Below are 27,312 nucleotides of genomic sequence, written 5' to 3'. Positions count from 1 at the left end.
AACTGCTACAGCCACCTTGTGACCATAACAGGAGTCACAGCTCCTGTATGGTTGAGTAGAAAGATGGGAAGGCTCTCAAGTTTTTAAGGACATCCTTGAGTAACTGAATTACCTAATCTTGGAACTGTTCTACCTTTGGAATTATTTTCATGTGACATAATGAACTCATTACTGTTTAATTTCCTTCAGTTAGGTTTCCTGTTACTCGTATCCAAAAGCGCTCTCACAGATACACATGTTTATAAAAGCATAATCCAACCAGAGACATACAACCCCTTCAGAGTCCAAATATTTGTACTATGTGCAACATTTTCATTCAGTTTCCAAGTATTGAATGCCTTCCATATATCAGCGAAAGCTGTCGAATCAAACAAGTTGGGAAGGGCAGGTTTCTACATCTATGGAGGTTATAATCTGGTGGTAAATGTGATAATGAAAATGGAGGCAGGCATCTATAAGGAAGGTATCACGGAGACTTAACCTAGGGTCAGAGAAGGCCCTAATGGAATCAAGAGAAAGCATGTATACCAGATTCAGACTCCATGTCTTACTAGTATCATCCATTTGTAGTAAGTTTGTTATGTATTTAATTTGTGATATATTTTGGTTTTAGTTGTATGAGGCCTACAAGAACAGCTTATGTGCATAGTAGTGTCACGTACATATATATATAGGTAAATTTATAATACCATAATTTAATTTTTTAAACAAATTTTTTATTTTTAAGTTTATTTTTTAGTAATCCCTACATCCACTATGGGGCCCAAACTCATGATCAAGAGTCACGTGCTCCCCTGATTGAACCAGCAAAGTGCCCCTGTGAAACAATAATTTAAATCAACATGGAGATCCAGAATAGTTTTCCTTTTGAGAGGTAAATACTGAACCAGTTTAGGAGAAGCAAGCTAATATAAAAGGTAAGCAATGAAATGGGAACCAAAGCACTTCTAGCTCACTGGCTGTCAGCCTTCTTGTGACTTACATTTCATAATTTGTACAATATGACTCATAAGTGGTTATAATGCAATATTTTATTAAAAAATTTTTTTAATGTTTATTTATTTGGAGAGAGAGAGAGAGGAGTATGAGCAGGAAAGGGGCAGAGAGAGAGAGGGGGACACAGAATCCGAAGCAGGCTCCAGGCTCTGACCTGTCAGCACAGAGTTCCTCCTGGTGCTCAAACTGGGAACCCAGAGATCTTGACCTGAGTCAAAGTCAGGGGCTTAACCAACTGAGCCACGCAGGCGCCCCTAGAGTTTCCACATGAAGAATAAATATTTAAAATCCTTATACTGCTGTGAAAGTTCCAGAAATCATTCACAAGTTTAGCAGGGAAAATGGGCAAAATGAAGGGGTCTACAGGACATGACACGCAAGAAAAGAAGGCAGTGAAGGGAAAAATCAAGAGGCAGTAAAGTGCCTGGTAAACGCTACACAGCAGGAAATTGCGCTGTGCATATTACGGCTGTTGCTGAATAAAAATACCTGGAATTTCCAAAGATGACCAAACAAACATCAAAAAGGAAGTGGCCTTTTTTTTTTTAAGTTTATTATGGAAGATTTCTAACATGTACAAAAGTACCGAGAATAGCCATGAGAACTACCACAGCTTCGACAGTCACTATTCATGGCCAATAATGTTTCATTTCTATGTCCATTATTCTGAATCTCCTTTGTTCTGAAGCAAATTCCGGGTTTATCATTTCACCCTTAAATATGTCGGCACACATCTCTAAATCAAAAGAATGCGAAACAGGGCATTTGGTGTCTAGCTCACTTTTCCATCTTCAATCCTTTAACTTGTAAAATATGATTTATGGGGGGGGGCGCAACGGAATTTTTTTTTTTTAAGTAACTACAATAAAAAAAGGAGGTGGTAATTCCCATAAAGCTCTCCAGGAGGTAAGCTCACCCCATAAATCCAGATCGGCGTTTCATTCCCTAGAGGCCCAAGGTACAGCTCACTGACGCTTCCTTTCAAGGTCGGGACCCCACCGGCGGCCTGCAGCACCCAGCCTTTTACGGGCCTGGCTGGTCTTCGCCGGGCCCCGCCGCGAGGAAGTCTCCGCCCACTGGGCCCCAGCAGCCCCCGCGCACCTCCGCGCGCCCCCGCCGCCTCCTAGCAGGGAGGGGCGCGCCGCCCTGGACTCGCTAGGCCTCGGCTCGGGAGCGCGCACGCCGTGCGTCCCAGGCTCGCTCGGGATTCTCGCCTGGTGCCGCAGGGAAAGGCCAACTGTTTGGTCCGCCATGTTCTTCTCCGCGGCGCTCCGGGCCAAGGCGGCAGGCCTCATCGCCCAGTGGGTAAGGAGGTTCGGAATGAGCCCCGGCACTGCCGCCACTCTCCCCTATTTTTCGGTGTCTACTTTTGTGGTGGGCACACGAGAACCCTGGGCTCTGGACGACCTGCAGGCGGCGGCAAGGACACTGCGGCCTTCGTCCTCTCTCAGGGAGGCCGCTGCAGCTCCACCGCCGGCGAGGAGCTCCGAGGGAGGGTCGCAGACGTAGCTGCTGCGGGTGCGTGGCCTCCCCCACAGGACTGGGAAGTTTACGCCTAGTGTGGTCAAGGAGAGGAAGAAGGAGGGGCCGCCGGTGGTCTGTTGCTGTTTCGCCCCAGCGCGGAACGTAGGCCTGGCCTCGTCGGCCAGATAGGTTTCTAAGATCCCCCGCCCACGAAGGAGGCACCTTACCTTGCATATCAAGCCTGGTGACCTTGTTGCCGGCCTGTAGTAGCGCACTGGAAATAGGCTCTGGCTTGCTGGTTGAAAGCTTAAAGAGCGTTTCCTTAGGGCAAGGTGTTTGATTTACTGCAGTTGTGTTTTGCATATCGGAAAAGTTCGATAAATAATCGTGTCACATTAACCCTATGAAAGAACACCATCAGAAAAACTGCACCCAGAAGGATTTAGAACTTGAATGGGCTTCTGAGATCCAAGTACATGCTCTTATTTTAGGCAAGGACGTTGAATCGAAACACGCATTCAAGTTAACTTAATGGTGATTTCCAGGAATGGCGATTTTTACAGCATTTACTGGAAGGAAGCCTTTTTTTCCCCTAGCAGTAAAATAGAGAGGTTGAGTCAGTTTTTAGCAGAAGAGTGGGAGATAGTGCATAGTAGAATTGAATAGGGCTTTAGAATTGGACCTGAGTTTAGATAGTGGCTTCACCGCCTTTTCTAGCTTTGTGACATTGGGCTGTAATTTCCTGCACTTAGTTTTCTTGGTCGTAAAACGGGAGGAATATTCCAATTTGCAGAGTTTAGTCGTTCAGTAAACATTTGAGGTTCGACTTCACTGCTGGGCTGCAGGAACAGCGTGGATAATAGTGATAAGTAACATTTGGTGATTACTTTTCATGTGCCAAGCACTGTTAAATGTTCACATTCTGAATCTAATAGTTGGTACTATTTCGCTATATTACGGATAAACAGACTTAGTCCCTGTTCTTGCGGAGTTGAAACTTTAAGGTAAATATCGTACAGTGTTAAGAGATATGAATAAAGTCAATTTGGTTTGAAGGTGGTATAAGATTTTTTCTAGAGGCAATACTAACATCGGTGAGGAGATATTCTAGATGGAAAGGACAACATCAGAAAAAACTATTGATAGTTGGCAAGAAAAAACTTGGTGCCTATAGGAAGCCTCAAGCAGTGTTGCTGGACTCCATTGTTGGAAGTAAGGTGAATCCAGAGATGAAATAAGAGGTGGATAGGGCCCAGGTGTTGGAGCTCCTTGCATGCCGTGCCATAGAATTTGGCTTTATGTTGGAAGCAGTGTGGAGTCAGTGAAGGATTTTAGAGAAGCAGAGGGTCATGGCCAGGTTTCCCCGTATTGGATAGATGACTGGATGGAGTGAGGGAATACATTTGCCAGGAGCCAGAGGCAGGGAGGTGAAATAGATAAACAGGCTCTTGCAGAACCCCAGGTGAGAGGTGATGAAGTAGACCTTGTCTACTAGTAGAAAGGCTAGAATTAAGAGTACAGATAGATTTTCTCCAGGTTTTGAGGGAAAGGGCTATAGGTGAAAATTGAAGAATATCTTCAGGTAGTGGAAGAAATTTCAATCAAATTTTATGTTTCTGCAACAGTTTTTTATTTGTACAAATATTACCTGGCATGTAGTATGTGCACAATAAATATTTGTTGACTTGATGAATCATTAAGTTTTTCTTTTTTTCCCCAGTTTTACTGAACAATAATTGACACATCTCTGTGTAAGTTTAAGGTGTATAGCCTGATGATTTGATTTATGTTTGATTTCATTACACAAGTAATACATCGTAGGGAAAACATGATTTTGGGAACAGCAAACAGAATAAGCTCAAAAAATAAAAATTACCCATAATCTCATCAACCTGGAAATAACCAAAATGTGAACATTTTTGTGTCTAGAATTGAGAGACCTTACAGTAAAAATTGATGGTATTGTTCACATTGTTATGTAGCCTGTTTTTTTCCCATAAAAACATTGTTGATCCACTTTCCTTACCAGTAGACATTTCTATACTGTCATTTTTTTTTTAATGTTTGTTTATTTTTGAGACAGAGAGAGACAGAGCATGAACAGGGGAGGAGCAGAGAGAGGGAGACACAGAATCCGAAACAGGCTCCAGGCTCCAAGCTGTCAGCACAGAGCCCGATGCGGGGCTCGAACTCACAGACCGTGAGATCCTGACCTGAGCCAAAGTCGGCCGCTTAACCAAGTGAGCCACCCAGGCGCCCCTATACTGTCATTTTTTTTTTTTTAATTTTTTTTTTTTCAACGTTTATTTATTTTTGGGACAGAGAGAGACAGAGCATGAACGGGGGAGGGGCAGAGAGAGAGGGAGACACAGAATCGGAAACAGGCTCCAGGCTCTGAGCCATCAGCCCAGAGCCCGACGCGGGGCTCGAACTCCCGGACCGCGAGATCGTGACCTGGCTGAAGTCGGACGCTTAACCGACTGCGCCACCCAGGCGCCCCGTATACTGTCATTTTTAATGCTGCATAGCATTCCATTGTGAGGATGTTCTATAACTTATATAACCAGGTCCTTTTCCAAATAGTGTAATATCAGAATGACCTAGGAAATGTGCGAGTAAAGAGGTGCCTTTTAATAAAGGTTGTTTCTTAAAAAAGAAACCATTAAGGAAACCCTTTACATTTTCAAAGAAATTGCTTATTCTGTTACAATTTCTGCTGCATTAATTTCTTCAGCCACAGACTTGAGTTCATCATTGATTTAAAAATACCCATAACAGTACTGTCTAGAAGTGCCTACAAGACCATAGTTGTGTGACCATGAACCATATTTCTTAATCTCTTGAAGTCTTCTGTAAAAAGTACAGTAACACTTTGATTATCAAGAATTGCCTAAAAAATGTGAATTATGGAGTAGTAAATAGTCAGAATAGGCTTATTCTCTTCAGTAATTTTCCATGGCTTTTGAGTTGTTGACACCACTTTGGAGCTCATCACTGCTTCATTTCCAAGCCACCACTTCAGTAGGAGTGAGTGGCATTTTCAAGGATTGTATTTTCAGTTTTAGAAATTTTTTTTCAATTTCAGAATTTTCATTTGGTTCTTTTTTATAGTGTCTATTCGATTTTTTTGTTCATTGAAGTGTTTTTTTTTTTTTCAAACATGGGTGTAAGAGTTTTGAAATTGTTGTGTGGTAATCTCCATTTACTGCCTTCTCTTTTAAAAATGGGCTGTTGAGTAATTTTGAATTGTATCCTGGACATTGTGAACAATAAATCATAGAGACTCTCAATTTTTCTAATTTCTCCATAAGTGTTTGCTGTGCAGGCTGTTAACTCAATTGAACTTGAACTATAATCCAGCTCCCTTGTAGGCAGCACCTCAAATACTGGTTCAGTTCTTTTAGCTGGGCTGCCTGGAGTTGGCCCCATGTGCACGCAGGCCTTGGGGTCAGCCAACGGAATGGGGCTTCTCTCTGGCTTACTTTTCTGGGATTTCGCACTTTCCCATGCCTGTTGTCCCATACTGTTCTGTGGGTCTTCAAGTCATTAAGACTGCAGGTTTTCTCTTTTGGTTTTAGTTGCCCAGCACAGGCCTGTGGGCCTGCTTTTAGGCTAAAAGATAGATATAGAGTGTAAAGCAAAAAAACCTTCATTGGCTTCTTCTAAGTATAGACTCCCTTTGGTGTCTTCCTGCATTTGGTTGTTTTCCAGTGCCTTCAGAAAGTGTTTTGGTTTTTTAAAAATAATTTGCCCAGTGTTTATAGTTGTTAGTGGTTTGGCCTGATAATATCTACTCAGCCACTCTAGAAGTAGAACCTCCTTCTACTAGTGGCATTTTTCTTTCTAAACTTTAAGTTTTGTAGAATGGACTGTTTTCTCATTTCATTAGAGATCATTAAACCTGATTTTGCAGTGTCCCAGGGTATCTCCATTTTGACTCAAGGACTCTAAAGGAGTTCTTTAACAACAACAACAAAAAAGGCATTTGTATTAGTGTTTTTATTGCTACTATTACAAATTACCATAAACTTAGTGACATAACACAGATTTATTGTCTTATGATTGTGTAAATTAAAAGTTTGACATGGATCTCACTGGGCTAAAATCAAGGTGTTGGCAGAGCTATTGGAATACTGTAGGGGACAAGCCATTATTTTGACTTTTCTAGCTCCTAGAAAAAGCTGCCCTTATTTGTTGGCTCATGGCTCCTTTCTTCCATCTTCAAAGCCAGCAAAGGCAGGTTAAGCTGTTGCATCACTGACCCTGCTTCCATCATTTGTGACATATCCTTCTCTAACTTTGTTCCCTCTTTCACATTTAAAGGGCCCTGATAATCCAGAATAGGAATCTCCCTATTTTTAGGTCAACTAATTAGTAATCTTAATTCCATCTGCAACCATATTTCTCTCTTGCTATGCATACTAATACATTCACAGCTTTCCAGGATTAGGAAATGGGTATTTGGGGGGCACTATTACTCTGCCTGCCATGGCCTTAAACACTTCAGGGGAAAGAGAAAATAGGCAAAATTTTTGTTTATTCAGTGAGGTTTAATAGACCACTACTGCATACTACAAATTCAGATCTTTTATATTGGAGATGTAAACTCAGTCTTCATTTCAAAGATATAAATAGCTGTACTTCCCTTATCTTTGCATACTGTTTAATAACAGCTCAGTACATTGGGTAATAAATAATAGGTTCATTGACCATGTCAGTCTGGTTTTCCATTGAGAAACCTTGACTCACCCACTAGTTTTTGAGTCAGATCAGGAAACCTGTTATAAATTGGTTGCAGGAGATTTTTTTCATTCAACAAGCACTAAAGATTTAACATTTAAACACACTTTTTCTTTGCCTTGTTGGTGGAGAGGGAAAATGCCTTATACGTGGGATACTTTTCTGGGTGTTATCCCATTTTGTACATGAGACAGCTGATGATTCCCAGACAAATATGCCCCAAATTACACAGTAGTAGGAGCCTGAACTGGGTTTGTTTGCAAGTCCTATTTTTTGTTTCTTCTTTTAAATTTACTTTTCTTAAGTTGCTCAAATTTACCAAGGGAAATTGGCGTGTTTGGTGAAGATTTAAGTTTTATAGATGCTATAATAGTAGAATAGTTTGTCAGTGTGATCAGAAACCAGGGGTGATTTCACTGTACTTAAAGGAAGAGAGTGGAGGGGATAAGAATAAGAGGTTAACTTTGGTCATGATGGGTGCAATTTTGTTCCTAAGGAGATACCATGATAGTTCCTTATCATCACTGACTAAAATATTCCTTAATATCCCTCAGTACTTCCAGAGGTTCTGGGTTGGAAAAGATAGCCTAGCATTTCTTGTTCTTGGCATCCTTAAATTTTGAAGACCATTCAGAAAATCCATCATCTGCATGTTAGGATATAGATGCCATATACTCTAAAGCAGTAAATCCCAAACTTGATTAAAGGAATCGTCTCTATGCTCTGTCTCTCTGTCTCAAAAATAAATAAACGTTAAAAAAATTAAAAAAAAAAAAAGAATCGTCTATGATGCTTTAAAAATAAACATACTTGTGGCACCTGCATGCTCAGTCAGTTAAGCGTCCAACTTGATTTCGGCTCAGGTCATGATCTCAAGGTTCAAGAATTGGAGCCCCATATTGGGCTCTGTGCTGACAGTGTGGAGCCTGCTTGAGATTCTCTCTCCCTGTCTGTCTCTCTCTGCTCTTCTGCTTGCTCTCAATCTCTTTCTCTAAAATAAATAAATACACCTACTTTGGGGGCACCTGGGTAGCTCAGTTGGTTGAGTATCCGTCATTGGTTCAGGTCAAGATCTCATGGTCATGAGATGGAGCCCTGTGTGGAGTCTGCTTGGGACTCTGTCTGCCTCTCTCTCTGCCCCTCCACTGCTCTCATGCATGCACTTGCTCTCTCAAAATAAATAAATAAAAGTGTAAAAAAAAAAAAATACATACTTGAGCTCCACCCGGTCATAGGTTTACTAAATTTTAAACAATATATGCTTGTCTGAGTATTAGTCCCTAAGACTAGAAAATAAGACAACTTATATTTACAGAGCATTTGTTCATGTTTATTTGATTTTCAAATTAAACAAAAAAAAAATTGTGCTTAGGTTTTACCAATTCTTTTTTTTTTAATGTTTATTTATTTATTTTGAGAGAGAGAAGGAGAGAGGGCAGAGAGAGGGGGAGAGAGAGAATCCCAAGCAGGTCTGAGCTGTCCGCACAAAGCTGGACAGGGGCCCCTAACTTGCGAACCATTGAGATCATGACCTGAGCCGAAATCAAGAGTTGTACGCTTAACTGACTGAGCCACCTAGGCACCCCTTACCAGTTAATTCTTTAGGCCCAAAGCTCTTCAAATCACTTAACCTTTTGAAAATGAATGTTTGCTCCTACAGTCAACTTGTAATTATTTAGGGTCTTATTTGTTTTTGTAATTATTGAGGCCTATAGCTTGGCCATTTTATTTCCTTCATTTTAATGGAGCACAAGAAGAAAAGATAATGGGAAATTGGGAGTGTTACTGTTTAATTAAAGTTCCAGTAATAATAATAATGATAATAATGATAGTGGCCAGTACACGAGTACTTATAATGATACTTTGCTAAATATTTCATCTCATTTCATCTTTAACAGTTTAAGATAGGTATTGCTGTGATTTTATAGGTAAGCACGCTTAGTTATGGAGAGGTAGAGTGACTTGCCCAAAGTTACCATACTAGAATTGGCAAAGGTGTGACTGAACCTAGGTCTGCTGGCTAAAATGATACTTGGATATTTCATTTCTAGGAAGTATCCCTATTGTTAGAATATTTGAGTGTTGCTTATATCCACATTGGATTTTACATGTTTAAAGAGTGCTTTGTTTAATTTATGGTCAGGATAGATAGTATTGTTGCTATTGATATGGTTATTTTAATCTGTAATGCTCCTGTAATACCTGGGCTTTTTGGGTAGCTTTTCTGTTACATAATTTGGCCAAATTTTGCTTGTTAATTCTCTTATACAGTGCTAGAAAAATCCGATTTCTTTAATCTGAATTAACATTTTTAAATTATTGATGGAATTTTATTTGGAAGACATTTGTAAGAGCCCTCCCATGTATAGTTGAAAATATTAACAAAACTTAATTTTAGTAGTCAGGAAAACTTATGTTTGGCTTTTCATTTATTTAGCTGTGTGATCTAGGAAAAGTTTTTTCTTTTGTTCTTTGCACCTTAGTTTCCACATCTGTAAAACTGGGGATGATAATAATACCTATATGGTAGGGGTTGCTGGGAGAAGTAAATGAATTACAGCATTTGTGAAGTTTGTAGCACGTATTTGATGCAGAGTTAGCACTTGTATTTATTATCACTATCCTTGAAATAGATTTCACAGTTACTATTAGCTCATCCATCATCTACTTTATTAAACCCAAATGGATTGAAAACTTTAAAATGTAGGGAATTCCTACTCTGAGTATATTATACATAAAGCTCTTGGGAGCTTTTTGTTTTCTCTGCATGTCTTTGCTCTAGACAGCTGAAAGAAATGGCTTTTGCTTAAGCTGGCAGTGAGGGAGGCTGTAGGTAATAGGTGAGTAGATAATCGGTGAACAATGGGAAGAAAGTACATTGGGAGCCAATATCAGTTTCCCTTTACCAGATGTTTCACATGTGAGTTGTGACCCCCCCCCCCCGCTGGTGCACACATATATTGTGGATTTAATCTAAATATTCAGGGTAGTGTGAAACGTATATTCCTTGCCTGAATTGGTTGCTAATAAAGGAAAACATTTTTTCTATTGCCTGACCTTAGTCCTGTCTTTCTAACTAATTAGGTTACTGATTCTGTCAGTTTTGTCTTGCAGCTTCCTTGTCCTTTATTAAGTTCCTCTGGCTGGATGTGGCCTTTTAAAGTGCAAATGTCTGATAGAACTGAAAAGTGAACAGAGTGGATATTGTTAATGTTTGAGCAACAGGAGAAACTAAAAAGACAAATGTAGGGCCCATGAAAGATTCTGTTCTTGGGGAGTGGGTGGAAGAGTGTCAAATTTAAATTATCGTCATTTTGAGCTACAAATAGTGATTAAAAAGGGAAGGGCTAATCAAGCTGAGGACTTAAATCCAAAAGGCTTGGGCTCAAACTCCAAGGCAGGTTACGGTTTCTGAGCCTAAGTTTCTTTAAAAGTAAAAAGGAAATAATAATAACTAACCATAGATTTTTGAGGAGTCAGTGAAAAAAAGTGTGTTGAAGTATACTTAACACAAAGCCACTTGAGTTGAATTCAAGGAAAACACTGCCACTATTTGCTGTAAATCCTCTCTGTTCCTTCTTCAGAAGTGTTTCAACACTCTGAAAAAAGAATAAGCTAGAATCGAAGCCCACTATTAATTCTGAGCTATATGTCAAATTATGTTCTTGTCTATTTTAAAAAAAGTTACTTGAATTTTCAACTGGTGTTCACTGTATTCAAATGGAATTCATTGAAGCATAGATACTTCAGAGTTCAGTGAGAAGCCAGACTCTAGTCTGGTGAAAAGAGTAGACTCTAAGGGGGGAATCTCTGCTTACTCTTCAAATCAGTCCAGCCTAGCTAAGTCTAGTTTTAAGACCGATAATGGGTCCTGGAATACCTCTTCATTCCAAGGTGAAACTAAAATCAAATGGTTTATTAACTAGTGCAAAGATGTTAATTCAGACTTTTCATATCTTATTTATTCCTTTATTGCAAGTGTCTGATGTGGATGTTATAATGAATATAAAATAGATGAAGCTTTTAAACATCTCAAAAAACAGGGTAGCTTTGAAAATGGCCACTTGCTAACTTGATAAGGGCTAATATTTATCAGTTTACCCTATTTCACTTGGTTTATTGTTTTATAAACAAATTATCTGAGCCTTTTTTCTACTACCTTGAAGTTGGCTTCAGACATCGAAATTAAGTTGCTCAAATGCTATGCTAATACACACACACACACATATTTAGGTTTTTTATAGGAACAGAAGAGTGGCATTTACTGTTTTTTTTTTTTCAAAAAAGGCTTTTATTTTTTTTTTAAAATTTTTTTTTTTTTTCAACGTTTATTTATTTTTGGGACAGAGAGAGACAGAGCATGAACGGGGGAGGGGCAGAGAGAGAGGGAGACACAGAATCGGAAACAGGCTCCAGGCTCTGAGCCATCAGCCCAGAGCCCGACGCGGGGCTCGAACTCACGGACCGCGAGATCGTGACCTGGCTGAAGTCGGACGCTTAACCGACTGCGCCACCCAGGCGCCCCCAAAAAAGGCTTTTAAAACAGTAAATAGCTTGTTTAAAATTTTTTTTTTTCCAACGTTTATTTATTTTTGGGACAGAGAGAGACAGAGCATGAACGGGGGAGGGGCAGAGAGAGAGGGAGACACAGAATCCGAAACAGGCTCCAGGCTCTGAGCCATCAGCCCAGAGCCTGACGCGGGGCTCGAACTCACGGACCGCGAGATCGTGACCTGGCTGAAGTCGGACCCTTAACCGACTGCGCCACCCAGGCGCCCCTAAATAGCTTGTTTTAAATAAAGAACATACATATATCCCTCAGTCTCTAAATGGGAACGTGGTGAGCCAATGGAGGAGGCAGGTCTTTTCATTTCTAATCTGTCTCCCTGTGTATGGATGCATTCCTGGTTTTCTTAAACTCTGATTTCCTAGATTTACTCTGTTCTTCTAGAGCTCTGATTTCATCAAATAGTTCCATTCAAGTGGCTGATAATAAGGCCATAACCTTGTAGGCATTAGACCTAAGATTTAATGCTTGTTCTACCAATAATTAGTTATGAGAAGTTTTCATAACTCATTTAAATCTGTATTTTCTTGAAATAATACCCATCTTGCATGAAAGTTGTAAGAATTAAATGTGTAAAATGTGTAAAAAAGCTTAGTGCCTGACATATAGTACTACTATAAAAATAGCTAATGATAGGTAACACTAACATAGTACTTACTATATGTAGGAAGCATATTAAGCACTTTGCATGGATTATCTCTTCTAATCATTACAATAATGCTATGAAGTATGTACTGTTATTCCCTTTTTACAGAAGAGGAAAGTGGCTGTGGAGTTGGGCTTTTAACCAGTTGGCTATTGTCTCTCTGTATGTGGTATATTTATAGAATATTAAGTACCAGTGATGATCCCAATTCCTGAGATGTTAGAATGTGGAAAATGTGGCTTTTAGAAACAATGGAATTGATACTTCCTGTTTGTATTTGTCCTTTTTTCATATCCTGACCACCATAAGGAAGTGGTATTTTAACGATTAGTTTGATGACGTTAAGCAGGTTGATTAGGGGAAGAGTCAGCTAGAAAGCTATTAGAGTAATGCACAGACCTGAAATAATGTCTGAAATAGAGTGGTGAAAGTAAGAGAGAAAAAAAGACTAAAGACTTTATTCATTTTTAAAAGTTGAAATGTATATGAAAATATGAAATATATGAAATATATACATGGCAAAAAATTCAAATGGTATGCAAGGATATATATATTATAGTAAGTATAAAATATATATTAAAGAATAGAGGTACAAGGATATATATTGTGAATGTATAAAATACATTGTGTATATTAAAGGGTAAATTTCCTTCCCTACTCCACATCCTTGATCCCCCTCTTCAGAGACAGCCACTGTTACTGGTTTCTTTTGTAATACCACTGTATTCATTCTCTCTTTTATAATATTTTCTATATTTTGAAAAATTAGTGGGACATGCAGACTGGCATATTTGTATATTTTGATTTTTCTTGTCAAGAACTGTGAAGGCTCTTGAGATTTTACCATATCTGCTAGCTAACAAGTTAACCTGCCTCAGTTTAATGGATCTGACTGAGACTCTTGGGTCAGAGACAGAGGACTTTAATACTCGGCATAGCAGCCAGCATAAGCTTCGTGTTAGAATTGGTTTTCCTTCACCCTCACATCCCATGGGAGTGACATGGAACAGCCTGGGCGAATGCTGTACCTCACAACTGAGGAACCCAACCCCAGTTACAAGAGCACTTGCCCAACCTTTGCCCAAGAGGGAGATATTCTCTACAAAAATCCTTGAAAAGATAGCGTGGAATGAAAGCTGTTAATGGCTAGTGCCTCTGCTCATGTGCAGAGATGTGCAGAAAAACCCACACCCATGAAAAATTGTCTACCAGTACTACTGCTTCTTCCTCCTTCCACTTAGGAAAAAAAAAAAGATTTTTATATTAATTTCAGTCATGAGGGAGGAGATAGTATTTTTTAAGCATTTATATTTTCACTAGAAAAATTGATAGTCTTATGTGGCTATAAATAATAAAAATAATTATGTGGATATTCAGGAAGCTCTCCGTAATCTGTCCTTTTGTGACAGTGCCTCTTGAGTTAGAGTCAGCTAACCAAGTGCAATTTTAAAATCTGTTTAGTTCTTAAAATGCAGTTGTATTTAAATCTTCCATTCCTCACTTATTAAATGTTTTATCCCCATATCAGCTAAGCAGATGTGATAATGCTTTAAGAGGTTATATAGTGCTTTCAGAGAAACTATTATTTGAACCTCAAAACATTCCTGTTTTATATAGGTGCAGAAATTGAGGCTTAAAAATATCAAGCGATTTGTGTAAAGTCACATGTTAGTAAGTGACAGAGTGGTGATTTAAACCCAAATTTAAAAAAATTTAAAAAAATGTTTTTTAATCTTTATTTATTTTTGAGAGAGAGAGAGAGAGAGAGAGTGCGAGTGGGAGAGGAACAGAGAGAGAGGGAGACACAGAATCTGAAGCAGGCTCCAGGCTCTGAGCTGTCAGCACAGAGCCCGACACGGGGCTTGAACTCATGACCTGAGCCAAAGTCAGACGCTTAACCAACTGAGCCACCCAGGCGCCCCTAAAAAAAATTTCTTTTTAATCTGAAACTCCAGTGGTTTTTTTCTTTAAAGTAGCTCCTTTTTTCCTGACCTCAATCAGTAGTCTGCTTTCAATGATTTGGACTTTAAAACACGTAATTTTGGGTAGAAGTGTCTGTGTGTGTGTTTGTGTATAAACTCATGTGCACATCCAGAATTACAGGTCAGCCAGACAGTGCCTCAAAATAGATTTTCCAATATATAGCTACATAGCCCCAGATTTTCCAGTATGTAGCTACATAGCCCCAGAGACCAGACTGATTTTCAAGATTATCTCTGCATTTTTCTTTTCTTTTTTTTCCTCTGTATTATTCATTTTAAGTAAAGTTGTGTGGCAGATCCTGGAATAATGAGGAAGGGATCAAATATTGACCCCAAACTGAAGCTATTTTAACTTAGAGATTGGTGGTGTTTAATTTGGTAATATATAGGGAAGTTGGAAAGATAAATAGGATTAACGGTAGAGGTGTTAAGTTTCATTTTATACTTGATGAATGTTTTGTTTTTAGTAAGATATTTTGTTTGTCAATCCATACTGAATAGGAAGCATGGAAAATGGAGAAAAATATAAAAAATAGAATATGAAAGTAAAAGTTTCTTATAATCTTGTTATAATAATGACAGATAAGCACCTTAAATTGTTACGGCCTTCCAGTCTTTTAGTGTCTATATTGAATATAATTGGGATGGTAGTTTATGCTTTTTTATTTCATTTAACTCTGATGTTTTCTAGTTACGATTGTGGCACAAATACATCTTTCAGTGTCATTATTTTTAGGAAATATGATTTTTGGTAGCAACATAATATGATTTTGGGGGGGCACCTGGGTGGCTTAGTAGGTTGAGTGTCTTGATTTGGCTCAGGTCATGATACCCCCTCCTCCCCCCGCCCCCCAGCGTTGGTCTCTGTGCTGAGCATGGAGCCTGCTTGGGATAGTCTCTCTCTGTCTCTGTCTGTCTGTCTGTCTCTCTCTCTCTCTCTCTCACCCTCTCCCCTGCTCATGCTCACGTGTGCATTCTCTCAAATAGGAAACAAATTTTTTTAAATAATATTTTTGTTGGAATTATTAATATTTATTTAAAAGATCTCTATGTTGGCCTTTTTGGCGTTTGTATTTTCCTGTAACAATACAGAGAATATATTTCTCTATAAACTTTTATCCTCATTTTATACTATTTTTTAGGATAAAATTCTAAAAGTAGAATTACTAAGTTAAAAGATGGAAACTTTCTTTAGTCTGTCCATATACTATGTCAATTTGTTCTCCTAAAAGACTGTTACCAATTTTTACCTAATGTATAAGCATGCCCATTCCTCCATGTGCTCAACAGAATTATTATCTTTGAAAAAAAATCATTGCTAATTTGATAGCTGCAAATATTCTCTCATTTAAAAATGCATGTTTTAGATTACTAGTTCATTAAAATTATGTTGACATTTCTGTTCATGTATACTCATTTTTCTCATTGGTTTATATGTGTTTATGATCTCTTCAGGCTGTTAATTTTTTGCCAAGAATGATTCAAGAATCATCAGCATGGAGTTCATAGATGAGAATAAATAAGCTCTTCAGGGGCAAAAGATCAATGGAGAACAGAACCTAGGACAGAGCTGAGCCCTGAGGACAACCTACCCTGAGGGAGTGGGTAAAGAGACAGTAAAATAGTTCGGAAGTTAGGAAAAGAGGGGACTGGATGCTTTCCATTCTCTTAAGCATTTTTAAAATTTTTTTAAATTAATTAATTTTTTTTTTTTGAGAGAGAACACAAGTGGGGGAAGGACAGGGGGAGAGAGGGAGAGAATCTTAAGCAGGCAGCACATCCAGCTCAGAGCCTACTCCATTTCAGAACCCTCAGGACTGTGAGATCATGACCTGAGCTGAAATCAAGAGTCAAGAGTTGATGGCTTAACTAACTGAGCCACCCAGGTGCCCCTCCATTCTCTTAATCCTTCCTTACTTTATTATGAAATCCTTTGTTTTCCCTCCAAATTTAGTTAAGTAATTCACTAATGTTACTCTGTAAAAATTGTTCTTTGATTTAAAAAAATCTCAGCTAGGGGCGCCTGGGTGGCGCAGTCGGTTAAGCGTCCGACTTCAGCCAGGTCACGATCTCGCGGTCCATGAGTTCGAGCCCCGCGTCAGGCTCTGGGCTGATGGCTCAGAGCCTGGAGCCTGTTTCGGATTCTGTGTCTCCCTCTCTCTCTGCCCCTCCCCCGTTCATGCTCTGTCTCTCTCTGTCCCAAAAATAAAATAAACGTTGAAAAAAAAAAATTAAAAAAAAAAAATCTCAGCTAAAGTGACGGCAGGTTCTATTTCCTAAACTTTAGTTTCAGTTAATTTTTTAAAGCCTTATGTTGATGTTGTTTTTAACAGTATTGCTTGGGAATGTGACCTTGGTTTTATGTTTATCTATCTCAGTTTTATGGACAGGCAAATTAGGGATATAAGCATAACCTTGTGTGTAATTCACAGGTTGACCCTGGAGCAGTTGAGGAGAATTTGAATAAAAGTATAAGAACCTAAACTATCTCCTTGATTTTTTTTTTCAAGTTGTATGTGTTTAAGACACAAAAAAGAATAAACACTGTGTATCCATTTACTGCCTAAGAAAGAAAACAAAAACAAGAGTTGAAGCCCCCTTGTATACCATTTAGCCAATCAAATTCTCCCCTTCTTCTCCCATTACCCTGAAACTGGTATTCACCCCTGTATTTTATACCTGTGTCTCACATTCTGTACTTGGATCTTTTGTTAATTAAACAAGTGTTTACATAAACATTTCTTCAACTTCAATATTTGGACCTAGGATAGTTTAAATACATGATTGTGTTATACATCACTGCTTTTACTTCTTTTGTATTTGCTTTCTTTGAATTGTTCAACTCTTCGCTAGTTCCATGCTTGATTTAATCCAGTGTTCTACCATCTTTGTGATAAGTAGAACTCAGAAATCAGAGGATTCCTGAATAGTTGTTGAATTGCTTTTGGTGGCTGTGGGGAGGGTAGGGGTGTTGTGGGGAGCAATAGGGCAAAGAGAAATGAAATGCAACAGAAAGTAATCAAATGGATTTCTTCTAAAACAATTGACTATGGTCACTGCATAGCATCATAAGCAGCTCTCTGAAACTTTATGGCTAGAGTTTGTAAACTAATTCAGCAAAGAATCGAAAAAGGGGGACACACTTGACTCATTTGTGCATAGTATATGACTCATTTGTACAGAATGAAAACATGTTTATTAAAGCTGGCACCCAACTTGATTCAGACAAAAGTGAAAGGCTGTAAGTTAATGGAACACTAACTTTCTCAATGCATGCCAAAAAGAGTCCAGTAGAAAGGATACATGACTCCAAGAGATACGGGTTGTGGACCTAGTTCTTCCATGGACGCATGTGTGACCTTAGGCAAGTTAATAACCTTTTCTTGGGTCTCCGTTTCCTTGTACTTCTGAGATAGAGATAGGCAGGGTGTAGCACAGTAGGCCATATCTCCTAAGATCTTTTACTTATATAAGTTGATTCTATTTTTAATTATGGATCTTAAAGTATTTACTCCTGAAAATTTATTAAGGCTTATGACTTACGAAACTTTCTTGAAATTTTAGGGAAGACATATAAGGAATTTACATAAGACAGCTGTGCAAAATGGAGCTGGAGGAGCCTTATTTGTTGTAAGTAATTACTCTGATTTCTTCAGAATGGAAAGACTTTTGGAAATTTGGGTAAATCTATTGTGATAATCAGAAGTATCTTAAAACACCAGTGTCTTTGGTATATGCTGGCCAAGGTGGTGATTTAAATATAGCTAATTGAATTCATTACATCTCAAAAGTTGTGTGATTGCAGTTGAACCTCTCAAGTTTAAATTGACACCAGGGCAACTCTGGGAATAAGAATGTAGATTATTTTTTGATGAAATTACTATGAGCCCTAACAAGATTTCTAGTCTCACTTCGGGTTCTTAAAAATCAGTCATATTGGCTGAATAAAGATTGTATGGCTGCAACTTGGGGAATCCCAAAGTGGTTCCAGTTTGAAACTCATGGACTTTAGTAATACAGTGAATACATTAGTGGTTGCCTTTATATTTTTGCTTTACAGGGTTTAACTCCAGGTAGAGGCCAGTGAACTCCCCAGCTTAGTTGTACAAGTAAAAGAGAGATGTTTCTCCTTTCTGTGACAAGGCATGATTTTCAGGGATTTTGTGTTGTTTAAAGGCAATTTGGTGGATTTGTAGGATGATTTTGAGTTAGTGGTATAGTTTTATTAACTGAGTTATTTCCAGGCTGAATCCTAGTAAGTGAGTTAGCAATACCATTGAGTTGATTCCTGCTTTATATTTTGTTTGTCTAGAAACATAAAATTTGCCACATATTTGAGATCATTGTCCAAAGTTTCCATTTTCTTTCTTCTTTTATATCCTTAAAAAAGCAGAACTTTGAGAGTTAGCATAAGGGATACAGTTCTTTGTTCACTGTACATACTAAACATTAATTGATGTAAGTGTTAATCTCAGTGTGACTCATTTGATTTCCTGTTGACATGCCATTTCTTGTCAGTTTTTGAAGAGGGCCTGCTCTTTTTACGGAGAAGAAATAAAGCTGCTTGCCACTGGCTAGTTTCTGTTATGTGGGGAAGAGATGGTGCTTTTGTACCTTCCCTGAAGTAGTGGGTCCTTTTGATAATCTGATAAATTCTTTTGGAACAATGCAAGTTATGTTCACACTAAGAATTTTGTGTCTTAATTTTATAAGCGTTCCAGCACTTTGTTTGTTTTGGTAATTACATTAGAAGATTCTATTCTCGGGTTGCCTAGGTGGCTCAGTCAGTTGAATGCACAACTCTTGGTTTCAGCTCTGGTCATGATCTCATAGTTTGTGAGTTCAAGCCCCACGTTGGGCTCTGCACTGACAGTGTGGAGCCTGCGTGGGATTCATTCTCTCTCTCTTTCTCAAAATAAATACGTCAACTTAAAAAGATTATATTCTCTAATCAAGTTGGATAACACTTGTTTTTTGTTTTGTTTTTTTTTGATTTTGGTTCTAAAGCTAGTTCTCTTAAATTCTGTTAACATTACTTTTATTAATCATACTCCTCAAATGCATATTTAATAATTAGCCATTCTTTTTGATGCAAGGATAGATTGATATATGTTATAGTGGAATTAAAGCAAAGAGATTAAAGGTTTTTTTGTTGTTGTTTTTTTGTTTTGTTTTGGTTTTTTTGTTTTTGTTTTTGAGAGAGGGAGCATCAGGGAGGGGCAGAGAGAGAGAATCCCAAGCAGGCTCTGCACAGTCAGTGCAAAGCCCAATGCGGGGCTTGAACGCATGAGCTGTGAGATCATGACCTGAGCCGAAATCAAGAGTCAGACACTTAACTGACTGACCAACCCAGATGCCACTAAAGTGAAGAGATTAAATGATCAGTAGTAGTATAGTAATAAAGCTGTTAACACTTTTGAGGTAATTTTGAAAAACTTTTTTTTCCTTTGTATAGCACAGAGATACTCCTGAGAATAACCCAGATACTCCATTTGATTTCACACCAGAAAACTATAAGGTATGACAAAATTAACATTATGATTAATTTACAAAATATTTAGTATCTTCCAAATGTATGGAAACAGGTGCTTTTTCTTTGATACAGAGGATAGAGGCAATTGTAGGAAACTATCCAGAAGGACATAAAGCAGCAGCTGTGCTTCCAGTCCTGGATTTAGCCCAAAGACAGAATGGATGGCTGCCCATCTCTGCCATGAACAAGGTACCGAATTCATTTTTGCCTTAGTTTGAAAAGAGAAGAGACTGTGTAAGAATTTCTTCCTTATGTAGAAATTCCTCTGATGATTATTAGTGTCAGAATCTAGGAGTTTGAAGCCTTTTTAATCATTTGTTTCCTCAAATTTGTGGTTTTGTTGGTTCTCTTAATAACATGGAGAGCTTTTTATCCTTGCAAGAAATAGTAGAGGCATTATAGTCACAGTAGCTTTCTCTTTTTTCTCTTAAATGACCATAATAAAGATAAAAAGATCCCACATGTGTATAATTTGCTCTCAAGGTATTCTGAAAATCAATGTATTAAACACTAAAATTGTAGAGAAAAAGATCTGATCTTTCATACCTAATATGAATCTTTTTATTAGTTTTTATCTTTGGCTGTAGGCTTTAATAAAGATTTATATCAGTGTTTATGACATCATATTTATGACACTTGATGGCACCCTATGCTTAATAATCAGCAACTTACAAAAATGCTATGGGTGACCCATTTAAAGGAAGTTAACCTGTTCATACATATTTTAAGATTAATTTTTTTCTGATGAGCTGTTTCAACAGTTATCCACATTTTACACTTACACTGTATTAATTAAATTTTTGTGGTATTATGCTACAGTGTATAGTTTATGAAGTACCATACAAAATCATATATTATTTGATTCTTATGAGAATCTCACAAATAATAAGCCAGTGTAATATAATGGAAAGTATATTTGACTTCGAGCTAAGAGATCTGACTTTTCTGTAGACTTACTTCCTTATGTACAGTGAAGATTTTGAACTAGGGTAGATCTCTTTAAATTATTATGTTATGATTCCTAAGTGATAGAGTTGGGACTGAACATTTCCAGTTCATTGCATTTTCTGCTTGACTGAGTATTGGCAGAGATTCTGCTATACTTCATTCCTCTTTTCACCTTCTAAATTTTATTTGGTCTATTAGAATAGACCATTATCATCTTTCTTAGAGAACAGGAATGTCTTCAGTGATTTGTTGGAATCCCATATACAAATTTTAGATTCAGTTCATATTGCTTATTTGCTTTGTACAGTACTCTAACATGGTTATGGACCTTTAGTTTTATATTTTTTTGTTTTTTTTGACTATGAAAAATGTTACAAAGCAAGTTTGGTTGGTACTGTACTTGGTAAAATATAGTCAGGTGGGTTTTTTCCCCAATAAATCACATGCCTCTTTGGGTATTTTTTAAATTACTTAACACTGTTTTGTATTATAGCCAACATTCTAAATAATGATTTAGGTGTGTTTCTAACCATAGATGATGCTTTTTTTTTTTTGCAAAAATTCACATTGTTAAAGATTATGTTTTTTCAAGTAATCTCTACATCACTGTGGGGCTCAAACTTAACCACCCTGAGATCAAGACTTGCATGTTCTACCAACTGAGCCTTCCAGGCACCCCCAAAATTCACATTTTTAATAATAGGAGTTGTGTTGGAAGTCTTGCTGAATGGCAAGCTTAGCAGAGTAAAATAAATGAGAACTAATGTGAGAACATCTCACAAATATTGTCCTGTTCTATTTAGAATTGAATGTGTATGTGTGAGAGGCAGGAAAGTGTACAGAGGATAGAATCAAATTCCATTTTACATTTGAGACTTTTAATATTGTTGTTTCTTTACTCTCTTACCCCCTAGCCCCCAAAGAAAAAGCCCAATCTTAGAACCAAAACAAAATCCAGAAGCTCACATGTTAGTTCTTTAACCATCACTAGAGTGTAGGGAGATGCACAGCAGTCTTCCCAGGGGAGCTCTTTCAAGTTAGCATCAGTGGTAGGGTTCCAGGAACACTGTGTATTTTCAGGCTCTAGCATGTGTGTTCTGAGAGGGCTCCCAGTTTCAGAGGTACATACCTGGTTTAGTATCCCCAAATTAAATTTAGCACAGCTACTTATCTTTCACTAGTGAGCCATGATTATATGTCTTTTGAGAATACATATCCTTTAGATTTTCTAATATGAGAAAGTTCAACATATTTGTCATCTGAAATGCTATTTAACAAACTCCTCTTTCATGTCAAAACATGGATATATGCGTAATTTTTTTAAGAATGCCAGATAGCAAATCTTAAGACCTGATAGATTAAATGATATTAGATCACCTGGAAAGTTGTAACCAGGATGGTAGTCATGACAGACTGTATGTAGACTATCCCTAGCAAACAACTAAAACAACCTTGTTTTCATTAACAGACTTGCTCTGACCAAGAGAGTTGTGCTTAGACAATGAATCCCTTGGTCCTGAACCTCACTGTGTCAATACATATTTGCTAAATACCTTGATGTGAAGAGTTGGGAAGTACTAGTCCATAAGATTTTTGTAAAGAGTGTCTTGATTAGAAGTAGAAGTTGTGTTTTAGATTTTCTGGAGACTTAACGTATGTGTATGTATGTGAGCTTTGTGTGTATATAAGCGTGTAGATATATAAATCAAGATAGGCTAATAGGTGAGCTTTGATTCTTGCCCTTTTTTGTGTTGCCATACCATTTGCATGCATTGTACATCACCAGTAACATCAAGACTTTTTGAAAAAATTGGTGAAAATATATAAGTTTATATATATATGTTTCTTCTGCCTCAGAAGAACTTTCGTGTTTTTAGCAAATTGAAGCAATAGTGACTTTATGTGCTTTACAACATACCTAAGATTCAATTAATAAACATTGTAATTATACCATCTTAAAATTTCCTAATATTTTAGGTTGCGGAAGTTTTACAGGTACCTCCAATGAGAGTATATGAAGTAGCAACTTTTTATACGATGTATAATCGAAAGCCAGTTGGAAAGTATCACATTCAGGTCTGCACTACTACACCTTGCATGCTTCGAAACTCTGACAGCATACTGGAGGCCATCCAGAAAAAGCTTGGTATGGGACACATAACTTTAATGAAAAATAGAATTGTCTTTCTAGATTTGACCCATTTCTACTTAAGTTTTCCAGTGTTTGCCATCGTACTGGATATGTACTTTTCATCAGTAAATTTTTGTCTTACTGTGGTTGCCCACCTTTATTTATTCTTATTTTATATTTTTCCTTAGTTCTCGGCCTCAAAGTTGAGTTTTCTTCTTTTCCTGTAATCATTAAGCATGTTGGAAAAGCTTGTGGGGAGTTTAAAGTTTTCATTGTTAAAAATTAAATTTCAGTCATTGTGTAATAATAGCATGTGGTACATAAAAAAGTGACTGCATTGTCCTTGTATTCTTCCAAATGAGTCTTGGAACAAATAAGATAAGAAAATAGTAAGAATGTCTTGGGAAGGGAAATTTGAAGTATTTTCTGCTTGGAAGTACTTGAAGTATTATTATGATAGCATTTACAAAATTAAAAGGGCATTTTTCCATACAAACTGCCATTGCTGCATTAATAACTGAAAATCAAAGGAAGTAAAAGGAGGGATACTTTTATCTTGTTACTGAATATAAAGTAACAGTTTAGTTACTTTAGTTGGGTTGTATTGAAGTATGTAACACAGAAAGCTGAAGTCTGCTCAAAATCCCACCCTCTAATGTACAAATTCTACTGTACAAATTCTTTTTTTTTTTTTTAACGTTTATTTATTTTTTTGAGACAGAGAGAGACAGAGCATGGACAGGGGAGGGGCAGAGAGAGAGGGAGACACAGAATCTGAAACAGGCTCCAGGCTCTGAGCTGTCAGCACAGAGCCTGACGCGGGGCTCGAACTCACGGACCGTGAGATCATGACCTGAGCCGAAGTCGGACACTTAACCGACCAAGCCACCCAGGCGCCCCCTCTAATGTACAAATTCTGATAATAGTTGTGTATATTAGTTTTAGATTTTGTTTTACTTATTTTCATTATTAAAAACATAAATGTCTTTGTCTTTTGTACTTTATTTTGGCTATAACATATGTATGTCTGCCTCATTTCTCTATTATAAGTTATTCTGCAATTACTTTCATGCATACATATCTTTGCATACTTGTCCTATTATATATACTGAGGTTGTTTACAAGAAGTAGAATTGCTGGGTCAGATTTTACTATATTTTGCCAAAATGCCTTCCCTAAAGATATGAGAGTACCTGTTTTCCTTTTAGGTTTTTTTTGTTTTTGTTTTTGTTTTTGTTTTGAGACAGAGAGAGACAGAGCATGAGTGGGGAGGGGCAGAGAGAGAGGGAGACACAGAATCTGAAGCAGGCTCCAGGCTCTGAGCTGTCAGCACAAAGCCCGACGCAGGGCTCGAACTCACGAACTGTGAGATCATGACTTGAGCCGAAGTCGGATGCTCAACCAACTGAGCCACCCAGGTGCCCCTCCTTTTAGTTTTAATGGTCTTTGACATTAGCAATTTTCTGAGTCTTTGCCAATCTGACAGTGTGACTGATTTTGGTAGGTTAATTATCACAATCAAAATGAAAATAATATATTCTGATACTCTGCTGTATAACAACTGACAGTAGAGATGAGTCCCCTGAAATTTGATTGTTTTTAAAGGAACAAGTCCATTTAAATCCTTGAATGTTCTGGGGCGCCTGCGTGGCCCCGTCAATTAAGCATCCAATATCCGCTCAGGTCATGATCTCCTGGTTCATGAGTTTGAGCCCTCTTGTATCAGGCTCTGTGGTAACAGCTCGCTGGAAGCCTGTAGCCTGCTTCCTGCTTCAGATTCTATGTCTCCCTCTCTTTCTTCACTTCCCCCAGTCATACTCTGTCTGTCTCAAAAATAGACATTATAGGGGCGCCTGGGTGGCGCAGTCGGTTAAGCGTCCGGCTTCAGCCAGGTCACGATCTCGCGGTCCGTGAGTTCGAGCCCCGCGTCGGGCTCTGGGCTGATGGCTCAGAGCCTGGAGCCTGTTTCCGATTCTGTGTCTCCCTCTCTTTCTGCCCCTCCCCCGTTCATGCTCTGTCTCTCTCTGTCCCAAAAATAAATAAACGTTGAAAAAAAAAATTAAAAAAAAAAAAATAGACATTATAAAAAAGATAAAAAAAAAAAAAAGAAATCCTTGCATATTCTAGTATAATTATATAGAGTTGTTTTAAGAAACTTAATGTTCTTAAATACTTTTTGTATGCCACTGTAATTTGTTGTTGTTTTTTTATTAAGCTATATTGCTATTAAAGGGTAACCTGGTCCTTAACAGCAGTCATTTATATTTTTAGGAATAAAGGTTGGGGAGACGACACCTGATAAACTTTTCACTCTTATAGAGGTGGAATGTTTAGGGGCCTGTGTAAATGCACCAATGGTTCAAATAAATGACAACTACTATGTAAGTATTCCATTTAATATAAATTAAAGTATGATACCATATTTTAAATTTTAAGTATTTGATTTCCTATCCTGTGGATATTATTTTCTGAATTATTCATTTAGAAGAAACTGGTGGCATAATTATCCAGAAGGGTTTTTTTTTCTTTTTTTCCAAGTTTATTAAAAAGCAAAGAATAGAGGAGGCGCCTGGGTGGCTCAGTCAGTTAAGCGTCCAACTCGATTTCGGCTCAGGTAATGAGTCTCACACCAGGCAGAGCTTGGGATTCTCTCTTTCCCTTTCTTTCTGCCCCTCACCCGCTCACACACTCTCTCTTTCTCAAAATAAATAAACATGAAAAAAAACACATCTTAAAAAAAAAGCAAAGACTAGAAAAACTTTGCACAAAATATGTCAGTTTTTAACTTCCACATTGTTGTCTACTAGAAGGTTCTTAAAAATTATTATTTTTAAACATTTTTGCATTTAACTCTAGGAGAGAATGCCAAATTTTAAAAAATTATAAATTATGAAAAATAATTTACATAGAAATACAGAAAATAACCACCAAAACATAACATAATATTTTACCACTCTAATATTAGGTACTATTATTTTTATCCTCATCATTATTATTTGTAGAAATAAGTTCCAGATGCAGATAAGCCACTCCTAAGCCCCCCAAATCCTATATTCCCTTTCATTCTGAGGTAACCAGTTTCATAAATTGTGTATATTTTTCCTGTACATGTTTTTAAACTGTTTGAGTAATGTATCCAGCCATACTAATGTATAATACTATATTGCTTATTTTTTTTTTAATTTTTAAAAATGTTTTATTTATTTTTGAAAGAGAAAGAGTGAGCGAGCAAGCAGGTGAGGGGCAGAGAGAGAGGGAGACACAGAATCCGAAGGAGGCTCCAGGCTCTGAGCTGTCAGCACAAAGCCCAGCGTGGGGCTCAAGCTCACAAACTGTGAGATCATGACCTGAGCCGAAGTTGGACACTTAACCGACTGAGCCACCCAGGCGGCCCAATACTATATTGCTTTTTAAAAATTTTACAGAAATGGTATCAGACCTCTAAGTACTGCTGGATCTCACAAGTTTTGATAAGTAATATTTTTATTATTTAGTTCTAAATATTTTAAAATATATGTTCTGATTTCTTCTTTGGCCTGTGTCTTTTATTTTTTTATTTTTTATTTTTTTTTCAACGTTTATTTATTTTTGGGACAGAGAGAGACAGAGCATGAACGGGGGAGGGGCAGAGAGAGGGAGACACAGAATCGGAAACAGGCTCCAGGCTCCGAGCCATCAGCCCAGAGCCTGACGCGGGGCTCGAACTCACGGACCACGAGATCGTGACCTGGCTGAAGTCGGACGCTTAACCGACTGCGCCACCCAGGCGCCCCTGGCCTGTGTCTTTTAGAAGTACAGTATTAATCTCCATGTGGAATTTTCTAGTTACCTTTTTAAAAGATTGCTTGCTATCTAATTATATTTAATGGTTTTCATACATAATATTTTGTTAGTTCCTACTTCTTAGAAACTTGTTAATGGGAATTCTTTTAGTCCTGCACTGAGTGAGTATGGATTCTTCAAGAAGGTATTTGCCTTGGTTTTCTCTTGCTCCTAGAAATTCTACTATTGCAAAAGAAAGCTCCTCTGTATACCCTCCACTATTACCCAAAGTGTAAGGTTCTAGACTAGGAGTTCTTCTTGAGAGACAGTTTAATTTCTAGTTTACCCTTGAGGGAATAGCTTTTTAAGGTCTTAACTTTGTGTGGTTGACATGTCTCTTGTGGCTTGGGGCTTTGTCTCTTGCCCCTCTGGACTGTGAAACCCTGAAGCCAAGTTTGCTTGGTGTTCCACTTGGCTGCCTGGGTTTTCACTGAGTTTTTGGCTCTGGGTATTTCTTTCTTGTCAGCATATTGATGACATTTA

The 27,312-nt window shown here is 37.9% G+C and overlaps 1 protein-coding gene and 1 long non-coding RNA gene across 3 annotated transcripts in view; one reads left to right on the top strand and one right to left on the bottom strand.

Annotated features, from left to right (window-relative positions):
* The window catches only part of LOC124519803 (uncharacterized), a 29,577-nt gene extending 27,383 nt beyond the window's left edge, over positions 1–2,194 (bottom strand). For both annotated transcript variants that reach the window (XR_006964193.1, XR_006964192.1), the window contains exon 1: positions 1,913–2,194. This is a non-coding gene — a long non-coding RNA (uncharacterized LOC124519803). The remainder of the gene's footprint in view (positions 1–1,912) is intronic.
* Positions 2,191–27,312, top strand: part of NDUFV2 (NADH:ubiquinone oxidoreductase core subunit V2) — a 32,028-nt gene continuing 6,906 nt past the window's right edge. Inside the window, exons 1-6 of the mRNA XM_047090214.1 lie at positions 2,191–2,301; positions 17,960–18,025; positions 19,851–19,913; positions 20,001–20,117; positions 22,854–23,022; positions 25,279–25,388. Coding sequence (XP_046946170.1) covers positions 2,248–2,301; positions 17,960–18,025; positions 19,851–19,913; positions 20,001–20,117; positions 22,854–23,022; positions 25,279–25,388 — 579 coding nt within the window. The 5' untranslated portion in view covers positions 2,191–2,247. The remainder of the gene's footprint in view (positions 2,302–17,959; positions 18,026–19,850; positions 19,914–20,000; positions 20,118–22,853; positions 23,023–25,278; positions 25,389–27,312) is intronic.

This window comes from Lynx rufus, unplaced genomic scaffold (genome assembly GCF_022079265.1).
Source record: "Lynx rufus isolate CCGP_SWC_20201006 ecotype Redwood Valley unplaced genomic scaffold, mLynRuf1.p SCAF_29, whole genome shotgun sequence".
NCBI classification, from domain to species: domain Eukaryota; kingdom Metazoa; phylum Chordata; class Mammalia; order Carnivora; family Felidae; genus Lynx; species Lynx rufus.
Note: the sequence above shows the minus strand (reverse complement) of the source record. Positions and strands in the feature narration are given on the sequence as shown.